This window comes from Sus scrofa, chromosome 11 (genome assembly GCF_054392235.1).
Source record: "Sus scrofa isolate SSC_HxYL_T2T_F1_AM1 chromosome 11, Sscrofa_HxYL_maternal_Yorkshire_Landrace_v2.0, whole genome shotgun sequence".
Lineage (NCBI taxonomy): Eukaryota > Metazoa > Chordata > Mammalia > Artiodactyla > Suidae > Sus > Sus scrofa.
This window is the reverse complement of record NC_139393.1, coordinates 78,159,590-78,185,863: the sequence shown is the minus strand read 5'-3', so window position 1 is coordinate 78,185,863 and position 26,274 is coordinate 78,159,590. Positions and strand designations below refer to the sequence as shown.

Sequence of the window (26,274 nt, the reverse complement as noted above, 5' to 3'; positions counted from 1 at the left end):
TAACAATAACTCACAAAAAGGGACTCTCAATTACATACACCCTCTGCCACCCAGATTCTATCCTGTTCACTGAGAGCAAAAATGCAGGTCACAAAGGTGAGAAAATATTTGCAATATATAATACTGACAAAGAGCTTACATCCAAAACATCATCCTTCAAATTCAAAAGGAAAGCGGAAAAACTCACTGCCTACAATGGGAGAAACATCTGAAAAAGCATTTCCCAAAAGAGGATAACCGAACGACAAGTCAACGTATAAAAGAGGTTTAACTTCATTGGTCACCAGGAAGATGCTAATGAGAGCCTTGCTGAGACACCGCTACCACAGCTGAGGCTGACGACAGCTCTGCGGGCGGATGGAGATGGGCCCTCATACTCTGCTGGGGCTGGAGAGGGGCAGCCACTGTGAAGAAGAGCCTCGAGGTGTCTCAAGAGTTACGCAGGTACCTGCCATACCCAGCCAGTTCTCTCAGATACTGACCCAAGTTAAACCAAAACATACTTCCACACAGACCTGTACACAAATGTCGAGACAACCCAAATGTGAACAGATCCACAAGCCGTGGTGGGTCCATGTGAGCAGGTACGACTCAAGAGGAACCAGCTGTTTATCATCAGTAATACATGGACTCAATCCATCATCCTGCGATAAGGCAGGCAAAAATCCCACAGCTTTTTTAATCCCATTTACATAAAACTCTAGAAAATTTTAGAGGCAAAGTAATCTAGAGGAAGAGAAAGCAGTTCAGCAGCCCACGAGCATGTGGGTGGAGACAGGGCTGGACTGCAAAGGAAGACAAGCCAGATCTGGAGGGGATGGGTACGTTCATTCCCCGGGTTGGGGTGATGGTTTCCTGGGTGTGTGCATTTGTCAGAACTTACCAGACTGCGTGTGTACATGTCGGCGCAGTTTCCTGCCCCTCAGCTACACCGTCACAGAGCAGGGTGGGGAGGCAAAGAGCCAGCTGGCCTGCTTCGCTCCCCTTGCTCGCGCCCCAGCATAACCACTACCCTCGAGCGGCTGGGCATCTCCTCCCCACCTGTACCTTTCTATTGTTCACACCCACACACACCACACACCCATAAACACAATACTATCTGGCACGTTTAAACTTCTACGCAAGGTTTCATCAATACATTTTTTCATTGTCTATGTATCTGAGATTGATGCAAACAGGTACATATAATTCATTCGCTTTGATTACTACATAACGTATTCCACAGGATGAGTAACTGTTAAAAAATCTCTTCTTTCGTAGATGGGTATTTAGAAAGTTTACGGCTTTTTTTGAAATCACACAGAATACTGCAGTGAGGACCCTTTTACGGGACCATCTGAGCTTATCAGTGAATTTTCAAGGGTTAATAATCTGGAGGTGAAATTATCATAAGAGAAGTTACACTGCTGTATTTTTTGTGGTTGGACCATGCTTACGCTCGTGGAATGGATCCTACATGGTTCTGACTTTAATTTTTTTTCTTTTTTTGCTTTTTAGGGTTGAACCTGCAGCATAAGTAAGTTCCCCACCAGGGGTGGAATCGGAGCTGCAGTCACCAGCCTATACGGCAGCCACAGCAACTTGGGATCCGAGCTGCTCCTCATGGATACTAGTCAGATTCCTTTCTGCTGCGCCACAACAGGAAGTCCTGGTTGTGACTTTAAAAAACAATACCTTTCCAAGGAATCAAATCCCATCCACTATTTCAGACCTGGTTTTTAGTAGGGATCACTAGGCTGAATTCTCTAGGAGGCTGCTTTGGGCCAGAGGAGTGTATCATCCTACCACTTTGTAAGCTTATCTCTGGTTAGTAAATCTGAAACAGAATACCTCCACTGGTCACAATGGAGAGCAGGTTTCCCTCATCGTAAATGTTAACGGAGTAATTCAACATCTCAGCTGTGCCAAAAGAACCATATTCCTGGGCCTCTTTGTAGTTTCTCAAAACAGTCGATTTACTCAAATCCCCATCTTCATTCGAATCAATGCAGGCTCTGTAAAATGAGAATAGAGAGATTGAAATTTATCTTTCTAAAAGTCGTATCTTGTTGTTTCTTGGGTATCTTCTTCATATTCTACCTACTTTGACCACAATAAACACGGTAACTGCCTGGTTTGAATTCCTCTGTTTCATAAAGTCATCCATAAAGATTAGGTTCAAACAGCTTATAGAAACCAGTCCTTTAAATGAAGCCACGTACAAAGAGCTTTAGGAACTGTCCCTCGCAAAACTCCAGGCAGAAAACCATCTACCCACCAAAGAAATCAGACCAAAGCTTAGCCCAGACCTTTAGAATAGTTTAGGATGATTCTGACACACAGTTCAGGCCTTGCTTCCGGCTGCTTCTTTTAGAAGTGACTTCATGAATCCAACAGCACGCTCAGGCTACTTGAAACTCGGTGAACCATATGCAGTCTCTGTTTACAACAGCCCTAGGCAAACTTTTACTTTTCACGAAAAGCATTTTCTACATAGTTTTATGGTTGTCCTACCTGCTCTTTCCTCGTGCTGTTAAATTTTTAATTTTTAAAATACGTATTCCAAACACTTTAGTAGAAGAAAGACTTAATGAGACTAAAATTAAAAAGTCATAAAGGAAACACGTCATTTAAGGGTCAATTTTACATGTTTAGCTATTAAACTTTTGTGCTCATTTTTGTAAATAAGAGCTGTGTTTTAACAAGCTAAGTCAGTCAATCACAGTTGCTATAATGTGCTCATGGAAGCCCGGTAGTATAGAGAGGACGTTATTAGAAAACGAACACGCCTTAGTATACTGCGATAACAAATAACAATTTGGAAGAAGACTCTCTGAACTCATCAGTTGGTTCTATGTACTGCAATGGGTGCCTAAAATGACTCACGGCACTTTGGAAAAGACATACGATGGAGCAAGACACAGGCATGGAGCAGTTAAAGGAAAGCGAGGAAGAGAACACAAGTGACTGGAATCAAAACCGAGGTCAGCAGGTGGAACGGACGCCGCCAAACCTCCTCATTTACCAGAGCAGCCCTCCTGACCCCATCGCGCACACGCTAGAGAGCGCGCTGCAGTCCCCATCTCTCCCGCGGCCCAGGACCCACTCGAATTTCTACCAGTCCCTTCACCGTCCCCGGGTCCTCCCCTTGTGGCTCCAGCCCCGTTCCTGCGCACTGCCTGGCTGGCCTGCGCAGAGATCTTCCTTGCTGCTTCCTGGCTGCTCGCAGCTCTTTCCAATATGCGCCTCCAGAGGCTGGAGCCCAGGGAGCAGCTCCCAGAGAGGCCACTGGGTACAGAGATGGTGCCGGCCAAACAATGAAAGGATGAAACCACATCGTCAACAACGTTCTCAGAGCAAAAACACCGACACACTTCACAGAGCATGTCTTATAACCACTGGCAACACAGAGTGACTCAACAACTCAAGCACCGTAGCAAAATGCAAGCAAAATTTAGTGACGTCACTACCCAACACCACAGGGCGAGGGTGTGAGTTTCTGAAGGTCTGGTTGGCCTCACTCGAGGGACAGGGGTCAGGACACGGAGAAAGCGGAATGTGAACACGAGACCCGTGGACAGGACTGGAACACGTGCGTGTGGAAAGAATCCACACCTTTCATCAAACTCTCAAAGGAAACCTGAGATGACAAGGTCAAAACCATCGCAAAGAAGCCAATTAACAGTCTTCCCTTGACGCAACCCTCTATAAACAGTGTTTTTCTAACCAGGTTTTCTCCACGGTGAGTGACAGTGTTTGACCCGAGGCTTCCTGACAAACACTTGAGGGCAGACACACTAGGTTTCCCGAAAGTGCAGAGGCCGGGATTTACCAGCCAGTAGGTGGGCAGACTCGGTCACCACACAAAGAAAACAGGGACCCTTAGGCCACTTTATCTCCTCTCAGAAATGGCTGGCATTTCTGAAAGGAGTAATGAGAATATCTGCCGACAGTACCCAGATTCGCCCTAGGGCATGTGGGATCTTTGAGGTTCACTTCAAAAAATTCTAGATCTAACTCTGAGATGGGTCGGGAAGTCATAGCCCGACACAACATGCAGTATTCTGCAAAAACACTAGGTTTATCTCCAGCAGCACCTGAAGGCATGATTCTGCTGCATTTCTCTTTGACTATGCTAACATCTTCTCAAGTGTTTTCTAGTCCTTTCAGATTTTATTTCACTTAATGTTTGGTTAAACAACACAAAAATTCTACAAGATGTCTCAGAACACTGCTGACAAACTGTTACACTCTATCACTGCTTTGTCAACCACCTTTAAAGACCAAGGGAATCTGGAAACATACACCGGCACCCTGGACCCCCGACCCCAAATTCCTTTCCCTTTGGACAAAGTAATCTGCAGTGTTTTCAGCATCGGTCGGTAAAACTTGAATCGAACCCACCATTGCTCCACTCCTCAAACCCTGATGATTTTAAAGTATTTCCTTAAGTCCTTTTGCATATTTTGCAGGAAATTTTCCTCATCTACTGAATTTTGTATCTAGTATTTTCCTCATATTTAACCTTGCCTCCTCACCCACAACCAAACTCAAGAAGGTTTATCACTGGGAATGACTCTATCATGTTATAACACATGTATGTACCAAAATTGGTTAAACTAGATGTTTCAACAACTTTTTAATATTACAGACATGTGATGAAAGCTTCTGCAAAGCTTTTGGGGAAAAAACTGTTCACAATGTGTGCGCATCTGCATATATACACACCAAAACACGCGAGAAATATACACAACTGCATGAATAGTCACTATCATCTAGACTGAAACACTGTTACACGCAAACATTTTATTACCGTTCTCTGTCCCAAATGGAGCAGGGATTCCTTACCCAAATGAAAATCTTAAGATCTATTATCGAAGATGACTAAGTACCCACATCCGCCGGAGGAAGGCCCCCTTCTAAGTTGGTGCATTATACTCAACAACTGGAGACAGTCATCAAGTCGCCCTATCTTGTTCTGTGTTTGCCACATCTCAGGAAACAATTCTTTACATGTAAGTAGGGACGCAAACTACAAAACACTATCTGATCTCAAGTTTCAATAAACCAGGGACCCAAAACACGTCTACGCCTAAATATCTGTATTAAGAACACACTCCTGCTTCTACGCAAACAATAATTCAAGAACGCATACTAGCCAATGCCCAGAAAGACATCTGCAGTGTATGATTCCTTAAGGGAGAAACTGGAAAATACGCACAATGGGTAACCTGGTATAAAGCACTATCATTAGCAGCAGGAGCAAAAGCAACAGCTTACACATACTGAGTACCTAGAAACATCACATTTAATTTTCACTAAACCCTCTAAGTAGACCCTGTTATTATCCCAATTAACAGATGAAGCAATAGGCCTGGAAAGGTGAGATAAAGCGTTCAAGGTCACACAGCCAGGATTCCATCCCAGAGCCGAGCTCCTCAAGGCTGTATCACACTGCCCTGTCTCTACTGGCCAGTCGCCGCCCACCCTTCCTCCTCTGCCGGTAGAACAGTTACAGCAGATGCTCTGCAACACCCTCCGGCACTTACCTTCCAAACCACCCAGCTTCAAGCGGGACCGTCTCCACATGTACCGATCATCAACCTGCTAACATCTGCTTAATGACTACTCTCTGGTTAATGAGATAAGCTTCCTTAAAAGAGATAAGGGTCGGCGTTCGAGTCTAAAATTCCAAGAGGTTTGAAAGGCCGATTCAAAACTACCTAAAAGCCCAATCTTTGCTCAGTGATATTAATGTCACGTACACCCAACCTCTGGACAGTTCTAAGGATGTAATATTCTTCCGAGTAGACAGAAACATTTTCAAATAAAGATCTATAAAACACAGACAGCTTACCTCCAGGTCTCCCCATCATGCCACACCAAGCAGTCGTACACAGGGCCAGGATCACTATACTTTTTCTCAAAAGAGTTGAGCAGCTCCACTTGACTCTGAAGCTCCTCCTTGATTAGTTTATTTGCCTGACAATTAGAACACACTTTAATATTAGAAAGTTGTGTGCCCTTGAAAAGTGATAGAAACATACAACCCAAGACATAGTGTAACCCCAAAATAAAGTCATGTTACTCTGGAGAAAATATAAGAAAATTTTCTTTTTATATCTATGCAACTTGAAGTTCAACTTAGTGGCAGGTATCAATTAAACTGTCAAAGTACTAGCCAATACAAAAAATACTTCTTTTCCTCTGTATCAGACAAAGCGGCAACCGTGCTACATGCTGGTGGCACCACGTGGCCAAGAGTGTTCATCACACATTTGTGTGTGCTCTCTCATTCATTTTCAAAAGTAACATGAAAATTGCTTTTGTATTTATCAACTTTTAGATTTTCTTTTTTATCAGAACCCTTTCCATTTCAAATTTGTTTCTTAAAAACCTGGATAAATAATAGGAACCATAAATAGTTTTACCTCTTTTAGAATTTGCTAAGTTCCATACGTACTATATTCATGACTGAATCCATACAAGCTGTTGACCATTCTGATCTATGAAAGTGAGAAATTCACGCCTCAGCCTGGGCATTTTTAAGCTCCATACTATATTGGGCTGCCTGAATAGTCCCAGTGAATAAAAATTTCATTTTCACATGTTGGCAAAATTCTAAGTTGTGCTACGTTTTTATTTATTCAATTTATTCCATATTTTCTCCCCCAAGAAAAAAGACAATTATATAGACATTTCTAGTGTATAAAATAAAGTGGATACTTAAGTTCAGATCTTTTATAAAGTTAGTTGTCTGTATGTAGCACCTGAAATGCTACTTTTCATGTCTCCAGTGAGAGGCTGAAGAATATTAACCTAATAGAAAATTATATAGCTGTTAAAAAGGATAATGTATACAGACTAAGTAACTTTCATAGTTAAATGTGTATGCAGATTATATGGGCCAGTGCTCCTTGATCCAAGGTGCATGTTAATTAAAGCTCCTGAAGTGTTTTAAAAATGTCTGCCTCCCCCCTTGCAAGGTTCTGATTTAATTCCTCTCTAGGGCACAAGCACTGGGAATTTCAATTTTTTAGCATCCTCATGTGATGCTAACAAGAAACCAGGGCTGAGAACCACTCATACCATTCCATTTCTGATTAAGAAATGCATGCATTAGAAGACCTAAATAGATGTTTCTCCAAAGAACACATCCAGATGGTCAACAGGTACTTGGAAAGATGCTTAACCCTGTGAATTATCAGAGAAATGCAAGTCAAAACTACAATGAGTTATCACCTCACACTGGCCATCATCAAAAGGCTACAAATAATAAATGCTGGAGAGGGTGAGGAGAAAAGGGAGCCCTTCTACACTGTTGGTGGGAATGTAAATTGGCACACTACTAAAAAATAGTTACCATATGATTCAGCAATCCCACTCCTGGACATGTACCCAGAAAAGATGAAAACTCTAATTTGAAAAGATACATGCACCCCAATGGTCATAGCAGCACTATTCACAACAGCCGAGACATGGAAGCAACCTAAACATTCAGTGACAGATGAATGGATAAAAAAAGATGTGGTACACATACACAATGGAATATTACTCAGCCATAAAAAAGAAAGAAAGAATGCCATTTGGGGCAATGTGAATGGGCCTAGAGATTATTACACTAAGTGAAATAAATCAGAAAGAGAAAAACAAATATATAACATCACTTATACGTGGAATCTAAAAAAAAAATGATACAAATGAACTTACCGACATAACAAAAAAGACTTAGGCACAGAAAACGAATTTACCAAAGGGGAAAGGGGGACAGGGAGGGATAAGTTAGGAGGTTGGGATTAACAGATACACAGTACCATATATTAAATAGATAAACAAGGACCTACTGTATAGCACAGGGAACTACATTCAATATCTTGTAATAATCTATAATGGGAAAGAATCTGAAAAAGAATATACATATATATGTATACATAACTGAATCACTTTGCTGTACACCTGAAACATTGTAAATAAACCATAGTTTGATTAAAAATTTAATTAATTTTCAAAAAAGAAATGCATGCATTAAAAGAAAAATTCAGAAGGAGGAACAATTATCCCTGGGGGGTGGTATTTCAAAGCCCTTCACTTGCTAAACTCTATACACTTGTGTTGCCCCAAAGTTTCCGCAATTAGCACTTATTTTCATAATAAGGCAAGACATTATTTTCATTTTATAAACTGATTCACAAAAATTTACTGGTGAGAATGGAGAACGAGGGGAGCTCTCATAGGCTTCTTGCGGAATTGGTATGATCACTTTATGACCCACCAAAAAACATGCATGAGAATTTTCAAATAGGATTTTTCCTACTAGCAAAAACAAAGCAAGTACCAATCTGCAGAACAGATACATAAACTGTGGTCCATCCATCATAGAGCAACGGCATGAACTATTGCCAACACCTCACACATGGATGAATCTCACAAAAAGCACCCTGTGAAAGCAGCCACACGTAAGAGGACACGCCGTATAATTCCATCTTACAACATTCAAAGTAGGTAAAATCTGTTAGCGTCCGAAGTTAGGATGGTGGCTGCTGCTGGGGGGGGGGAAACAAGAGTGGCTGTGGTGCTGCATATCCGAGGTGCCCACCTTGTGACAATTCATGACTAGACACCGAGGATTTATGCACTTTGACGTGTGTTCTTTATTAAGAACTTTCAAATGATTGATAGATCATATGTAAACTGACTTTAGGATAAGTTAGCAAAGAAAAATTAGTAAAAATTAACTTAAAACTTTTGGAAAAAACAGTCTACTAAGTTCTCCAAGTACTCCTAATTCTCTAAGAACATAGTAATGTTTACATCAAAGCAACTGGCACCAACTTGAGAAGGGCAACTGTTGGCAACATCAAACTCTTCCTGTTTTCGACAGGCTTCTGCAAGGGCCACTCGGTGTACAGGGTCCCAGATTTTTTCCTTCCGTTCTTTCTGCAAAGACAGAAAAATGACCTCACAATGAAGCTGACAAACACTCAGGTAAAACTTAGACAGTCATTTATATGTGAACTTGGTTGTTATACAACACAATTCTCATGAAGTTTTAAAAAAAACCTGTTTATAATGAAGTTCATAAAGCAATGAATAAATTATTAAAATTGATTAGTTAGTTCACCACACCTAGGTTTTAAGAGACCCAAGTTTTCAGTTTACCAAGGCACATCCAAATGTACTTTCATACATCAAATTAAAATCCTTTATCTATGCTGATGGGCATGCAGGCATCCTCAGCCTCCTTCCTCTCTAAGCTTGTCTTTCCCACCTCTTTGACTTGATAGGGTTCTTTGCTACTGAAACTGGTCTTGCCACCATCTCCAGTGTCTTGAGCCAGGAGTGCCTCCCAATGGAAGTCAGGTAATTAAAGAAATGCTTTCTAGGAAAGTAATAACTTGACCAGGGCAAGGAAAGGGATCCATTTTGACTTACCCACTCTATTTGCATGTTAATTTGTAGTGTAACATAGTTGATTAAATTTAATATAATGCATAAAAATATTGTGATATCTAGGTGCATTTCAGCCTCAGTTTTAAAATAGTATCCAATAAAAGCTGAGTTACACATTTATCTTTTGTAATTTTTTTTCAAATGTTGGAATCTGACAAGTAAGTAAAGGTTATATATATAAAACACTGAGTAACTTCTTACTGTTCATTGAGCCCTGGAGAAGCAAATCCTAAAACTGGACTGGATAAAAAGGTCCATAGGTCTTATCCACAAGGCTCACTGGCAAGGATACATCTTGTTTGAAAGGTGAAACCCCAACCTGTATGGGCTACTAGTGGGAGCAATCCTCTAAAGCAACCTGTCAAATACAGCAGCCACTAGGCACATGTTGCTATTAAAACTTAACTTTTAGGAGCTCCTATAGTGTCTCGGCAGGTTAAGAACCCAACAGAGGATCTGTGAGGATGTGGGTTTGACCCCTGGCCTTGTTCAGTGGGTCAAGGATCGCTTGATGCCATGAGTTGTGGCAAAAGTTGCAGATTCAGCTCAGATCCAGTGTTGCTGTGACTGCGTGTGGCACAGGCCTTCAGCTGCAGCTCTGATTCGATCCCCTAGCCCAGGAACTTCCATATGCCTCAGATGCAGCTATAAAAAGAAGGGGGGAAAAAACCCTCAATATTTCCTTAGTCACACTCCTACGTTTCAGGTTCTCCGTGGCTGCTATGACGGGTGAATGACGAGCATCTCGAGCATTCCCTTTATCACAGAAAGGCCAAGGGCACTGTTTTAAAGCAGGCTCCTTATCACTCAATTTATAATTCTTCTCTCTCTAATGACAGACTCTTTCCTATACTTCAGCTGCTTTAGGTCTGAGTAATCCTTTCTCTAATAGCAAATGATGATGAACTGGGATCAAGAAAGCTAGTTAAACAGTAGGGAAATGGGGCAAATCACCCCAGAAACAGTAGCGACGGGAAGAAATAAGGAGGTCCAGACTTTAAATCGACTGTCTTTAACGTCTCTGAAATTAAAAAAAAAAAAGTCCTTCAAAAACCCAATGAAGTCCATCCCATTCTCCCAGAAAAACCGAGATACACAAAATCTGAATGTCATTCCGAGGTATTCAATTCCCTAAACCCCCCCTGCACCCAGGATTAAGAACCATGAAGAGGTAACATTCCGCTGAACAGACTCTTTCTTTAAGCAGTCGTCATCTGGACGCCTCCCAGACCCCCGAATAATTACGGTAGTGAGATTTTTAGGACGTTTATTCATTAGTATGAATAAAGCTTGAGGAAGAAAAGAAGTCACTGGTACCAGAGTGGACGTTACCTGTATCCTTTCCTTGAGAGCCTTTGGGTAGAAATCATAGCCATTTTTTATGCCAATGTGGTATCTGCCTGAGGGATTTGTCCAGCTTGCAGGAATCTACAGGGAAAAAAAGAAAATTTCTCACTCACTAAATGCATCTCAAATCCTATGAGACAGCACTGGGGAAAAAAGTATTTTACATCTATCCTGATGGCTCACAGAGCAGTATTTTTAATATCTAAGTTATTATCACACAATATCTCTCTGGCTCCTTTTTTTCTCACCAATGAGATGCTTTAACCAAATACCTTTCATTTATACAATGCTTCATAGTTTATAAAGTGCTTTCAACAGCACATCAAGGCACAACATTATAAATCAATTATACTTTAATTTCAGAAAAAAAGTAAAATAAATAAAATTTTAAAAAATAATACTAAAAAAAACAAAACCAAACAAACAAAACCCAGCACATCAAACCACCCAGGTTTTCGGTTCCCAGGCGGCAGCAACACCTCCCCTCCTCCTCGAGGGGAAGGGGAAGTAATTCGCAGAAACCCTCTCCCCGAGATGTCCCGTAAGAACGAGACCTTCGCTCTCCTCTGCGACACTACGAGGATAAGCCCGGATACTAAAAAAAGAGCTCTGAGTGCTTAAGAAGAAAGTTCTAGAAAATCACGGTGACTGCACATGACATCTTAGTCTTTTCAACTATCCCAGAGTATTTAAAAATAACACCTCAAGCTTTAATTAACAGGATGATGTCAAGAGCATGTCCACTTTGCAAGAGGAGAATGCAAAGAAGCAAAAAGAAATGAAAAGGCTGACCCAAAGCACAGGAAAGCTGGCAAGAAAACTGGAATCTAGTTTCATCATGGAGACACGAACTCGGTGTAAAGGAAGTTGGATTTAAAGGCAGACAGACCTGGCTGTGGGTCCAGACTCTACCACTAACCGAGTGGGATCCGGAGGCTTCTGCTTCCTCACGTGTAAAAGGAAGGACATGATCCTTACTGCCTGATTTGAGTGAACAGTAAGATGCATGAACGTCAACCAGCTTGAAATGTCAATCAAAAAAACAGCGACTATTCCTATCCTTTGTCCTCACAGGACCCATGATCACTTAAAACAGCTCTTAAATGTGTTCAGGTTACGAGGTTGAACTACCGAGCACTCAGAGCTGGTGGACTGGCCCACGAGCCTCCGATTCTCACCAGTGCCAGGATCTTTAACCGACTCAGCCCCAAGTCCCTCTTTGTCAAATTATTCCCCAGGGAGGAATAAATAATTAAAACAACTGCAAAATAATCAGGTGTTCAGACAATCACAATGACTTATAATATGAGTGTAATACAATAAAAATAACCCAATAGACATGATTTATATTTAATCAAAATGAGACCAAATTTTGCAGGGTCCAGGACACCAGAGCCTTCTCAAACCACCGCTATATACCTTCTTCGCAGTAAAAAGCAGACTAGTTACTTACACAAATGAAACCAAAAAAGACAAAAATCAGAAAAATGATTTACAACCATGGTTCTGCTAGCTAACCTTAACTAAAGTTAGAGTAAAGCTCTCTTTATGCTGAGGCAATTATAGAACATGCCATTTTACATATTTGGACATTCTACGCAAATGACGTTATTTTGCTGTCTTTTAAGAATCAAAGCGTTTTATTTTGACCACTTAAGCCACTCTCCTTAAAAGACCTTTAATTGCATGGGAACTACGATGTGGAAGACTGATTTTCATACGAGAAACGGAACCTCTCTTACTGCTCATTACACTTCATTTCCCTGAAACTTTTAAAGAGAGGCTGCCTGGCAAACTGGTTTCTTAATGAGCCAAGGGTCGTCAGGAATTGTTGATGTTTCCCTTGGGCAGATCGTGTTGAGGTTTTTTGCCTCAAGGCTGTATTTCAGACTGGCCAGCCTCAGGGCACTGCCAGGACACCCGACAGCCTCTCCTTTGGCAGCCGCTGCATCTAAATGCGGTGCTAGCCCTGGCCAAGGCATGTCATCTCTGGACTAACAGTTTTTTAACATGTAAACCTTGATGATTTTTTTAAAAAATGTGGTAAAACTTTGAAAAGCACTGCATTCCCTTCCAAAATACTAAAATTAGAATACGGAAGAAGAAAATACCAAAAACCCAAAGGACAAAGGATGGGAAATGAGGTTTTAGAAGCCAAAAGTCACCACATGTTGAAGGTTGCAGAGTAAAAGAAGGCCCTCGAAGTTAGTGGGGAAATTATGGGATTTTTCTCTAGCTTTTTTCCACTTTTTTTTTTTTTTTTTTTGTCTTTCATTTTTGGCAATCTGATGAGGTTATTTCTGGGCATGAATTTCTTTGGGTTTATCATTCAACTTCTTGAATTGGTAGGTTTACGTCTCTGCCAAACTTGGATCAGCCACTACTTTAAAAAACAAAAAACTTTTTTAGCAGACAACTCCTTTTCTTTTCTTTCTTTGGGGGAGGGAGGGAATGGCCATTTGTTACGGACAAGTCCCTAAAGCTATGTTAGTTATTTTTCAATGTTTTTCTCTTCGTTATTCAGAATAGATATTTTCTACTGACTCATCTTCAAGTTCACTGACCCTGGCTGGCATCTCCATTCTGCTACTGCATCCACCCAGTGATGTTTTCTTAAAATTTCAGTTATTGTAAATTTCGCTTTGAAAATTTCCATGAGTGTTCTCAACAGCTTCTACAACGCTGCTGAGTGTATTAGTTACTGCTGTGTCACAGGTCACCACAAGCTTTGTTCCTTAGGAGAACGCACATTTACCATCCTACACATTCTGTCAATCAGAAGCTATAGCACAGCCTCACTGGATCCTCAACTTGGCTTCAACCCAGGTGCTGGCCAGAGCCCTGTTCTCATCTGGAGCTTAACTGCTGATGTGTCTGGTAGAGTCTGCTTCCCTCCCTCTCTAAGATCCAGGGCCACAGATTCTCACTGGTTGCCTGCTGGAGGAAGGATTTAAGACACAAAAAGCCCTAATCAAAAAGGCAAAGGATTGATGTCCAACTGCATCAAATTTAAGAGCTCCTTCTCATCAAGACATCATCTGTAAAGTGAAAATATGGGTACAGCGTGGGAGAAGACACCTGAAACACATGTGACCCAAGGGCAGGTAATCTCACAAAACTGCTAAGAGAACAGACAACTCAATATTAAAAACCAAGGGCAAATGAACTCAAACAGGCACCTCACAAAAGAGGAAATTCGACTGTCTGAGCAACATATGAGAAGGTGCTCAGTCTTCATAGTAATTAGAGAAATGCAATTTTTTCATTTATATTTTTAATTAAAAAACTTTTTTAAAATTATATTTGAAGAGTTCCCATTGTGGCACAGTGGAAAACGAATCCAACTAGGAACCATGAGGTTGTGGGTTTGATCCCTGGCCTTGCTCAGCGGGTTAAGGATCCGGCCTTGCCATGAGCTGTGGAGTACGGTGCAGATGGGGCTTGGATCCTGCGTTGCTGTGGCTGTGGTGTAGGCCAGGAGCTGTAGCTCGGACTGGACGCCTAGCCTGGGAACCTCCATATGCCGAGGGTGTGGCCCTGAAAAAACAAAAAATAAAATAAAATAACATTTGATTTACAACGTTGTGCCAATTTCTGCTGTACAGCAAAATGACCTAGTCGTACACGCATATATATATTTTTTCTTATACTATCTTCCATTGTGTTCTATCCTAAGAGATTTGGTATGGTTCCCTATGCTCTATGGTAAAGAGAAATGCAAATTTAAACCACAATGACAATCAGCTAGATTCTCGGCCTACTTGCAAAAAACTGAAAAGCCCAACCAAAAAAAAAAAAAAACAGTGTTAGCGGTGCAACTATTAAAACTCCTACATACTGCTAGTGGAAATGCATTTTCATACAAACACACGGAAAACCTGTTTGGCTTTACCTAGCAAAGCTGCATGTCTATGACTCAGCAATTCCACTCCTAGGTACACACTCTGGAGATACCTGCACATGTGTGCACAGGATATGTTTACAAGAATGTTCTCTAAAGCACTGTTAGTGACAGTCCCAAACTGCAAAGAACTCAGCGGTTTACCAGTGGAAGGGACGGAATGTGTGCAAACGAACTACGGCACAGGCACAGCAGTGAGACCGAGCCCATCACCACTCCTTGCACATTGTGGCTGGTCTCATAAATCTAGCAAACACCCAGGAAAACAAGACAAGAAAGGATCCATAAAAGAGGCCATTCACATAAAGTTCACAAAGAAGCAAAACTAACAATATATTGCATGTATCCACATAGAGGTGGTAAAACCGTAAGAGAAAGCAAAGAACTGATTGTCACAAAGGCCAAAATATGCTGTGACCTGGAGAACACAGGAAGCTTCTGAGGTCTGGCAATGCTGCCTTTTCCGGGAGCGGATAAGACGGTATCCCCTTCAGTTACTCACGAAATTGTACAGGCGCGTTTCACGCCCTTTTCTTTTGGCCTGTACATTTTACCATGCAAGGTTTCGTGTTTCCAGTCATTTTTCTGCTTCTGCCTGCTCCCGAGAGCACCCCTGGAACCCACCTGCAGTTTCTCTAGGGGACTTAGGACTGAGATGATGGGACTGTTGAAAGCACCTTCAAACACCAGAGACTGGGTGCTTTAAACAAGAGAAACGTACTCTCTCCCAGTTCTGAAGGGGTACGAGATCAGCGGGGTTCTGGGGCGGCTCCCCTCCCGGCTCGCAGGCACAGCTTTCTGCCTGCGTCCTCACAGAGCAGAGAGAGAGCAAGCTCTCCCTTGCAGGGCACCCATGAAGGCGTCCATCCCACCACGAAGGCCTCAACCTCACTACCTCATCTAACACTAGTCAGCCCCAAAGGTCCCACTTCCCAATACCATCACATTGGGTGTCAGGGCCTCAACATGAGTTCAGGGGTCACACATTCAGTCCCTAAGACATGAAAAAAGAAGGAAAAGTTGGATATTATTGCCTGCCATCTGCCTGTAGTATGCAGATTCTAGGATGACCCATCGTGCTCCCTCCTTACAGAGGCAGAAGCACAAAGATGAGATTATGCCATCACCCCAATCACCCCTGTGATTATGCTATGGTAAGTGATATGGCAAAGGCGAAGGGATTTTTCAGATGCAATTAAGGTCCTCAATCAGGTGACTGAGCTAATCAAGAGTGCCCTGGTGGGCCTGACTTAATCAGATGAACTATTTAGAAGAGAGACTGGGCCATCCCCAAGGTCACTGAGATTCTCCTGCTGCCTTGAGAAGAAGCACTGTTTTCAGTTCCACAGCTACAAGGAATGACTTCTCCCAGCAACTGTGTGAACTTGGGAGAGAGGGATCCTGAGCCTCAGTTGAGACCACAGTCCAAAGCAACACCTCACTGAGGTCTTATAAACCTCGAGCAGAGAACCCCAAGCCAGGACCCACAGGAACCATGAGATGGTAGGAACGCAGGTGGTGAGCTGCTGTTCGTGTTAATTTGTTACGCAGCACAGAAAACTAGTACACTGCCATCACAATCTCACCCAGAAGACAAGGTCTAAACATAATTCAGGGAGACGGTAAAAGATGAGAAGAGTCAGATACAGCTCTTTAGGCAGCTAAGTAATCACAATTTATCTTCCCAACTAATTCTGATTATTTGAAAAGATACAGAGTACAGCATCCCAATCAAACTCCTGCCATCTAGCAAACTCTTCAGCTAGTAGCTCACGAACTGCTTTATGTTTGTTTCCTAATCGCCTTTCAGGTCAGGGGACCCCAGCCCTTCTACCAGCTACATGGAATAAGACAAAGCCAGACATCTAAGTCCATGAAAATTAAAACCTAAACATTTCAAGTTCCCAGAAGGGACAGGGTGAAGGCAAAACTACATTCTCATCACTCTTCTCATCTTTCCACTTAAAACTTAAAATTTTTAGGACCCAGCAACCATTTTGCAACAGTAACTTCTACTGAGGTGAACCCTAAAGGTCCACACCAGCTGGTACCCACACCCTGTAAAATCCCCTCCCTGGAAGCCTGTGCTGACCTACTGACCCACCTCTGGTGAAAAGAACATGGCAGAAGTGATGGGATGTCACTTCCAAGGTTATTTAATAACGAGACCACGGCCTCCGTCTGGGCTCTCTCTCAGGCTGCCCATCCTGGGGAAGACAGCTGATGGCTGTGAAGCAGCCGCATGGGGAGCCCGTGAGTTCTGGAATCAATCCTCCTGATAACCACAGACTGCCCCTGCCCAGCCACGCTGAGCCTCCAGATGAAACCAGAGCCCGGGCCGACAGTTAGCAAGCTCAGGAGAAATCCCGAAGAGAGGCACCCGGCTAAGTCACTCTCGGATTCCCGACGCACCGCACAGAAATCGTAAAACAATAAGTACTTGCTGTTTTAAAGCATAACGTTTTGGGGTAATTTGTTATATGGGAACAAGTAACTAAGGCCATGCATTTCATACCATGAAATGTAAGATAAAAACCTAAGATGCCGTGAGGTGAGAGTACAAAAAAAGAAAACAATTCAGTAAAAAAAATAAAACTCCAACCTTAAGCACTCTTCCCGAAAGGCCAATGAGTTCACCGTCCTTGGGCTCTGCTACCGTGGCCGTGTTCACGTCACCACTTCCCGTCGTGTCAATGATGTCAATGATTTTCGGTTTTCCATCCGTTGTGACCTGAAAATTAAGAGACAATTCAAATATAAACTAGAGATTTTTGTTTTCACCCTTAAAGCAATGCCAGACCCCATATACATGTGTGCGTGTGTGTAACATATCATATAAAATCTGCCTTCATTTCAAAAAGAGAACTGAACTGTTTTAGGCCACGAGCCTGACATACGCTGACAAGAAAATGTCATCACAGAAAAGAAGACAGGCTCCTCCCAGGGGTTTTCATAGACTGAGGAACCAAACACTTGCGGGAGGCCACCCCGACAGGTGCTGGGGAGCCGGCAACGATCAACACGCAGACTCCCTGACCGCAGAGACTGCGTTCCATGGACTCAAATAAATACACTACATGACACGACAGACAGTAACCATCACCACGAAGGAAAATCCAGCAGGAAAAGGAGGCACCGTGAAAGACGCGGGGCTTTCCGCTCTAACTAGGCTGGTCAAGAAAGGCGTCGCTGAGACGGGCCCGACGAGGCTGCTTTGGGCTGGGCAAGGGGGAAAGTACTGAGCAGCATCACACCATCGGGAACCGCGCCGGCCCTCGAGCCCAAGGTGGGACTGCGCGCCAACCGCGGTCCCTCCGGCTCGGACGCTTCCGGTGACGGCTCACGGCTCACCTGCCGGGGAGCGCTGGCCGTCCGGAGACCCGGGTCCAGGTCGAGCCCCCGTCCCGACCTGCGCGACTGGCGTCCACACCACCGCCTCCCGCCGGCCGCCGGCGGCGCCTGGGCCCGGACCCCGCCAGGGCCCCGCTCCCGCCGCCCCGCAGCGCTCGGCCTCCCGCCTCTCGGCCTCTCGGCCAGGGCGCCTCGGCCTGGCCTGCTCTGTCTCCCCAGGTGCCCCCGGGAGCCCGGTCTCCCCTGCCCTTCGGCTTCCTCCCCGACGCCCTCACCCGCCCAAGTGCCCACCATCCTAAACGCACTCCTCGACGCGGCCTTGGGCCCGGCTCCGAACAGCTGTAATTGGAGTAATTGGAGTAATTGGAGTCCCGATTACAGCTGCGCCTCCTCACCCTCCTCCCGAGAGAGGGGAAGCGCCAGAGGGCGAGGCCTACGTCTGCTGCCCGCACCTGGCAGTGCCCTGTGGGCTCCTGGATGCGGCTGGGCGGCGGCAGGGCCTCACACCGACCGCTCGACCTTTAAGACGGGTTCTGCGGAGCAGCCCAGACGCTCACACGGATGCTGCGGGGACACTCAAAGCCATCCTGCCCTGCGGGAAAAGCCTCCTGGGGCTCTTTCGGCGCTGGCTGTGCGAAGGGCATCTGTGCCATCCAAGACCCACGTGCTGAGTTACCAACAGGAATCAGGTGTGGAGACAAAAAGAAGACCGACAGACGCAGAGCCTCCAGAGAGAAACGGGATGGAGAAAAGGCCCCAGTGCAGCAAGAGCACGGCCTGCCTTTCCATCTGGAGGCTTCTCCCTCAGAGAGCAGGTGCGGGGTCTGTTCCCAGGCGTCTTTCTGCTCTCGCGCCCCCTCCCCAATACCAGCCACGACCTCCTTAAAGCTCTGTGGTTAAGGGGTTCCCGGAAGGAGGGGGGAATTCACTATGTGGAGGAAACAAAGACACACACTTTGGAGTTCCAGTCACGGCCCAGCGGGTCAGGAACCCGACTACTATCCATGAAGATGCTGGTTCCATCCCTGGCCTCGCTCAGGGGGTTAAGGATCCGGCACTGCCGTGAGCTGTGGTGTAGGTCGCAGACGCGGCTCAGGTCCCGCGTTGCTGTGGCTGTGGCAGAGGCTGGCAGCTGCAGCTCCGATTCAAGTCCTGACCTGGGAAAGTCCACATGCTGCAGGTGTGGCTCTAAAAAAAAAAAAAAAAAGACACATTTTTTTCCTTCACAAGGCAAAACGAGGGGGTGGCTGGTGGATCCTACATCTCAGGCCCATCACTGACCAGCTCGGGGCTGACAGCTTTGTCAGGGTCACACAGCCGTTACTTTAACGTACTCTAATTCTGAGGCTGGATGTCTGCTTTTCGGGGGCTGGCCATACTAGTCACAAGTATTCTAACACTCAGCAGGCTCAACATCATAATTAAAAAAAAAAAAAAATCACTGTGGAAATCATACCAAACTCTGATAAGATTATAAAACTTAAATCAGATACTGATTTTAAAGGGACTAGCTAAGTATCTTTCAAAATAAACCAAAATGAAAACAATGAAGGAAAAACATAAGAAAATGTAACAAAATCAAAATAGAAACCACTAAGAGAAAGTTAATACTCTCCAGTGAAGTTAAAACTAGCTAGACCATGTACTAAGAACATAAATAATCTATTTTAAAATGTATTCCAAATATGTACATAATTTGAAAACTAAACCACAACCCTAAGAACACAAATCGCTTGTCTTCATTTTCTCACGCAGTGAGCAAACAACTTCAGTGACTTGAGATCGGAGTTCCTGTGGTGGCTCACCAGTAACAAACCCAACTAGCATCCATGAGGATGTGGGTTCAATCCCTGGCCTCGCTCAGTGGATTAAAAAGATCCAGCGTTGCAGGAGCTGTGGTGTAGGTCGAAGATGAGGCTGCGATCTGGCGTTGGCTGTGGTGTAGGCCGGCAGCTACAGCTCCAATTCCACCCCTAGCCTGGGAACTTCCATATGCCGCTGGTGTGGCCCTAAAAAGATAAAAGAAAAAAAAAAGAAGAAGAAGAAGAAGAAAAAGAATCACACGAGATGGCTAACAAGACAGACACAGATTGCTGTCCTTAGAAACCTCATCAGAATGCGAGCAAAGAAGGCCTAAGGGGACTTAGCGGCTTCCTTACCATCTACTCTTGCCGCAAGATTTACCCACTAGGATCTGATCTCCCTCCTGCATGAAAAATTCTCATATGTGCAATTGTCTGTCCACTGCTTCTTCCTTCATCTTGAGATAAAAGGAACCGCTCCACTGGCGATAATAAGATAGTAGAGGGAACTTAGGCTTAGGAAGGAGAGGTTTGACTGAGGCAGACCAGCTGAGACTCTTGTAGAGGAGCTGTGAGAAGGAGCCGAAACGGAACCGCTAACGTTAGAACCGTATCTTTGATCCTTAAGGAGGAGGGTCACATGGGACTGAAGGCACCATTTGTATGCGGAGCGCTAAGGTGACAAGCTCTGGGACCTGGGCTGGGAGGCTGGGAGGTGCTGGCTGGACAAAATAGAAACGGCCCAGGGTCAACGGCGGGCTGGGGTGGAGTGGATGCGGACAGAAGAGGTGAGATGAGACCAAGGCTACCCAAGGAGCTGGGGCTGGTGGAGAAGGGCTGGGCAAGGCTCGCACTCAGGGGGTTTTCTACAAAGACATGTGGGATACACAAAGAGTTTTGCATTACATTCAGCAAGGGAATGATGGAAGGGTTTGTTTTCTTTTTTTTTTTAAAGGGAAGTAATTCTGGCAATCAGTGTGAAGCCGGACGAGTGGCCGGGAGGCCCTTGGCTACTATGGGTTCATTTCCAAGCCCCATCTAAGCCCCATTTCTTGTCCATGAAGCCAGACAGGTCCAGCTCTTAGTGGGCCCCTAACCACCAACCTCTCTTCGCAGTTACAGTCTGCGGGACTACATCATCTTTTTTCTTTTTCTTTTTTTTTTTTTAAGCCACACCTGCTTCATATGGACGTTCCCAGGCTAGGGGTCTAATCAGAGCTGCAGCTGTAGGCGTACACCACAGTCACGCCAGATCCGAGCCCCATCTGTGACCCATGCCACAGCTTGAGTCAACAGCGGATCCTTAACCCACTGAGTGAGGCCAGGGATCGAAACCGCATCCTCACGGACACCTCACTGGGTTCTTAACCCGGTGAGCCACCACAGGCACGCCAGGATCCCATCACTTTCAATGCAAAACAGTAGGCACCCAGCAGATGCCTGACCATCTGCAGAAGAAAGACTTAATCATTCAATTCTCACTCCTCTCCTACTGGCCACCCTCTACATTTAAGCAGCCTACACAGCTGTCACAAAAGAGAACAGGCTGGCACCAAGCATGGGACTCCCCACTCTGCTTCTGAAAGTTTTCACTGTGCCTCTAGGCCTCTACTCAGACCCCATCGGCCTTTCCAAGTGGCCTTTCTTTCCTTTTTATTTCTATCCACCTCTTGATGATGTAAGCACAGCTCTATAAAACACATTTGTTAGAGGGAAGAGGGGGGAAATAAACCTTAAAAATTCACTCATGTTGGAGTTCCCGTCGTGGCGCAGTGGTTAACGAATCCGACTAGGAACCATGAGGTTGCGGGTTCGATCCCTGCCCTTGCTCAGTGGGTCAAGGTTCCGGCGTTGCCGTGAGTTGTGGTGTAGGTCGCAGACGCGGCTCGGATCCTGCGTTGCTGTGGCTCTGGCGTAGGCTGGCAGCTACAGCTCCGATTAGACCCCTAGCCTGGGAACCTCCATATGCCGCGGGAGCGGCCCAAGAAACAGCAAAAAAAAGACAAAAAAAAAAAAAAAAAAAAAAAAAAATTCACTCATGTTTGCACCTCACTACATTGCTTTCAAATGGCCATGTTTAGGTCAATCTCTGAGTTAAAGGTGTTAGAAGACTTAAGAATTTTCTTTCATTTTACTTCAAATATGCTATTGCTTAAACACTGATTATATGCACATATCTAATGTATATTTATCCTTCAGAGAGTTGGTGATTTAAAAGATCCAGCATAAACTCCTTTTGCTAAATAGCCTGGCTTAAAAAAAAAATCAGTGTTTTAACACTTTCCTTGAGCACTCTGAGGTCCCATGTAATTAATTAATCGCCTCAATTTTCACAGCAACACCGTGGGATGAGAATTTCTGCTACTTTACAGAGGGAGTAATGGAATTATTTGATAAGCAGGTATGGGACATTCTACAGGAGTATTTTTTTCTGAGACCGTACTCCTCCCAACTCTTCAGAGCCTCTTATTATCCTGACAAAAGAGCCAGTGAACCACTTATCCCAGCTGTTCTCCTCCCACTTGGCCCTATAAAAAGTAAACATACACCGCAACAGAATGGAAACCCTCACTACCCTGTAATGAAGCCTCAATGAGGTGATGGCCCTGCCCTGTCTCAGGAACACAACTGTACCGCTAGGGCCAGCCGCAAGGGACCCATCACCTGCCCCTCTCCTGAGGCACCAGAGCTGTCTGGCAGGGCCACCAAGAGGCGTGCCAGACTCGAAGAATGAACAGGAGGAAGTAAGATTCCTAGAGGGATTCCCTACTGAGTCAGCCAAACTGGGTCCCTTTTTCCCCTGCATGACACCCTAACTTCCAAAATGCTACCTCAATTACTAGAGAGCACACACAATAAAAGATGGGGACGAGGTGTGGGGGCGATTATTAAACTTCAGCTTTTGAAGAAATACAGATGAAGGGACTGATACAAGGGACAGACAGCACACAGGAGGATTAGCCCAGGTTAGACTTTGGGGAGGTGGATCCTGAACAGCGGTGGGATTCTGTTTATTACTGGCTTTCAGTAAAAGGCTGAGGCTGAATTCAAAAAAGTCAAACTTTGAAGACTTTAATGAGAATGCTTTCAATGGAAAGACACATGTTTTAAAACGACCTTTGGGATGGTACCTTGACCTAGCGATTTCAAAGGTGCCTGAGGCAAAACGGGGTAATTTTAAAAAATCATAAAGTGCTGTCTTACATTTTGAGGCTGAAAAATAAAAATACAAAAGCATAATTTAATGCCGTCTGAAGAGTTCGCCAAAAACAAACTCGACTGGGTTCTTGTGTCAAACAAAGACTAAGCCATGCGTTTTCAATGACCCTAAACAAGCACACTGCAGAAGAGGATTTAAAAATAGAACACATAAAACTACCAGAGGAAACAATTCCGGAAGTTGACTGAGTTGTCTTCTTGAAAGCCGGCTCTTGCCTTTCAAGATAAACCATTCCTCCCCAAACCAAATCTCCCGAACGGCAGCGATAAAAAAGGAAGTTCACATGGGTCATTTGCCCCTATCTCCTCCCCACCCCCACCCTCCCGTAAATAATAAAACTGTGAAATCTCGTTTGCAAATAACAGGCACGGGGTGAGTGGGTTCCGGAGACACGAGGAACCCGCGAGGAAGCTGGCGAGGTGGACAGGGGCCTGAGGGCCCTGGCCTGGCAGCGCCTGGGAGGAAGGGGCTTCCCGGGCGACAGACGCACCCGGGAGCCCCGACCAACCCCGCGGGGCACGCAGCTTTTATCTGGGCCGGGATCACGGCCCAGCCGGGGCTCCCGGGCCCCGGGCCGTCGCCCTCCGCCGGGCCCCCGCGCCCGCCCTGCCCTTCACCTCTTTCCGGCGCCCTGGTCCCCCTCCGCCGCAGAGCGGGCTTCGGCCTGCGGGGCTCCGACGCCGCGTCCCCGGCCCGCCCGCCCGCCGGCTGGCCGCCCGCGCCCCCGCGCCCGGGCCCTCGGCGGCTGCCGCACCTGCATGCCCGGAGCCCCGGGGTCGACCCCGGTGTCCAGGACGGCGATGAGCACCCCCCGCCCGTCATACTCCGGGTAGCGGCAGAGGAAGGAAGCGGCCCCGGTCTCTTTCTTTGGGAGGAGGCCGTGGAAGGGGAAGGGCTCCTCGGTCGCGGCGGTGGCCATGGACGCAGGCTGGAGGGCGAGGAAGAGGCAAACTGCCAGGCTGCGCGCGGACAGGCGGCGCGAGGACACCCGGGCGGCCGCGGGCCTGGGCGGGGGCGAGGGGCGGGGCCGGCCGCCGGCCAATCCCGGCCCGCCAGGGAGAGGCGGCCAATCACGCGCTGCGACGTAAGCCAAAGGCGCCGCTCTCGGGAGCCGAGCGGAGTGTTGCCCGGGCCGCAGAGAAGGAGGCGGAGTTTGAGGCATAGCTGGAGGGTTCGGTTCTAGAACCCGGGGTCTTAAAGGGACGCACGTTTAGGGTTTTTAGGGTAAAGGGGCTGCCAAGCAAAGTCAGCATGTCCTGAATCAAAACCATCCCCGGCGGACGAGGAAGGAAGTGATCTGCCGGTCTGGAGTAGCAGGAACCCCGAGCTGGCCAGCGATGGCTTCTAACTTGTTGTGAAACTTCTCAGTCCGCCGCTGCAGCATCCCCAGGTGACCCGAGGAAAGGAGCCAGCTCAAGCACGCTAAACCCCTAGGAGTTGGAGATTGGCGAAATGCCGGGACATAAGTTTCTGAGAGAGAGCGCTTTGATTCAGGCGTTTAAGGATTGTGTTCCCCTGCCTGTCTCGAGTGTGTCCGTTTGAGCCGGGCCGGGGAGTAAAAAGGAATAAGGTGGGGAGGGACCAAAGCTTCAGTCAACTGGAAGTGGGTTTGTCCGTTTTGTCGGCCTTGTAACGCGGTACCAGGCAGAAGTGGGCCTCTCCTATCCTCACTGCTTAACGCTGGGCGCCAGGGGTTTCTGAAAAACATTCTTCTCGCTCTCCATCTCCCCCTCCTTAAATTGATGTTCTTGGTTGCTCCTAAAAGTTCCCCAGTTATCGAGCCCTAAGTTACAGTTTTTCAGATAATCAGTGGCGTCTATAAATTGCTTCATGGTACACTAGTAGCTCTTTCATGATCTTTCTGTCTGTATTCGTGCCAGGGTGATTTTAGTCGCGTGCGTGTGTGCCCGCCAATGACCCCTTTGGCAAGCCGGTGAGGCTTACAGACCCCCGTCTCAGAGCAATTTTAAGCTCAAAATGAAATAGGATTACAAAAGAAATTACGTTGAGATAGTTACAGAATATTAAAACTAACTTTGTTATGTGCCAATAGATTTATACGTGTGTATATAGTTATATATATGCTTCCTTACATTAAATAATAGGAACTAGCACCAAATCTAATAAACTACCATTATTTCAAAGTAGTAAAGGGCATAAATGATATCTTGAGATGCTTGTGACTATACTGTGATAAGAAGCTGATTTTTATTGGTGACGCTAACAGTAACTGCTAATACCACTCTGCTCATTGCCTGCATCTGTAGTTGAAGGAAACATTTAATTGAAAGGTTAGTGGAAATAAAGACTTTTTTTTTTCTCCTAAAGTTTTTGAATCCCTCAGATTCTCTCATGGGTTCCAAGTTCAAGAATGCCTGTTGTAAAGGGAAATACTCTGTAGACCAGTTTCCAATCCACAGGATTCGAAGGTTCTCCCTGAGGTCTCAAAAATGACTGTAAAGGCGGAGTGCCCCTTGTGGCTCAGTGGTTAAAGAACCCAGCTAGTATCCATGACGACGTGGGTACGATGTCTGGCCCCTCTCAGCGGGTTAAGGATTCACAACTCTGAGCTGTGGTGTAGATCGCTAGATCGCAGATGCAACTCTGATCCAGCTTGGCTGTGGCTGTGGTGTAGGCTGGCGGCTACAGCCCCTATTCGACCCCTAGCCTCATGAGGCCCTAAAAAGACGAATAAATAAAAGCAGTCAGACATTTTACAACACTCTGCCTTCTTGAAATTTTGTTAACACTCTACACAGAATTTTATCCTAATGTAATTCACATTTATAATGGAAAGTCCTATTATTTATTATCTGAAGCTATATATACTCTAATATTTAATTTAAAACTTTTTCCTGGGATCAAAATATTAAAATTTTGAATCGTCTTTCAATTATTGGAAAGTTGATCAAAATGACATGAATAAATCAAGCTTTGATTAAAGATTTGATTAAGATGAAAAATTACAGAAAAAGAAAATTTTTATTGAAAATGCAGCTCTTAAAAAGATGTATGAGAGGTATATTTGGGGCCTTTGATTAAAGGTCTGACTGACAGTTTTTCAAATTGTTCCTTAATTTGACACCCAAGAAGCTATTCTCAGGGGGTGCATGATAGTAAACCGCCTCCCCCCCCCCTTAGGAAGCAGGGGACCCAGCTCTGAAATGGGGCCAAGGGGGTAAGATATGACCTTGCACTAGAGGCATGCCTTCAAGCAGATAAGT

The 26,274-nt window shown here is 45.2% G+C and overlaps 1 protein-coding gene across 17 annotated transcripts in view; it reads right to left on the bottom strand.

Moving 5' to 3' along the window:
- The window catches only part of TPP2 (tripeptidyl peptidase 2), a 65,738-nt gene extending 41,735 nt beyond the window's left edge, over window positions 1–24,003 (bottom strand). For 5 of the 17 annotated variants that reach the window (XR_014819870.1, XR_002336749.2, XR_014819871.1 and 2 more), the window contains exons 1-6: window positions 23,805–24,003; window positions 17,280–17,408; window positions 10,762–10,857; window positions 8,812–8,916; window positions 5,837–5,961; window positions 1,831–1,994 (exon numbers count right to left, since the gene is read on the bottom strand). Coding sequence is in view for 8 of the 17 variants with exons in the window: in XM_021065887.2 (XP_020921546.1) it covers window positions 1,831–1,994; window positions 5,837–5,961; window positions 8,812–8,916; window positions 10,762–10,857; window positions 17,280–17,408; window positions 23,805–23,969 (784 nt within the window). In the remaining 9 variants the exon portion in view is untranslated. Of the gene's footprint in view, window positions 1–1,830; window positions 1,995–5,836; window positions 5,962–7,823; window positions 7,881–8,790; window positions 8,917–10,761; window positions 10,858–17,279; window positions 17,409–23,804 lie in introns of all 17 variants that reach the window. The other 12 variants (XR_002336746.2, XR_002336747.2, XM_021065882.2 and 9 more) reach the window with 3 other exon arrangements.
- Between the last annotated feature and the right edge of the window lie 2,271 nt (window positions 24,004–26,274).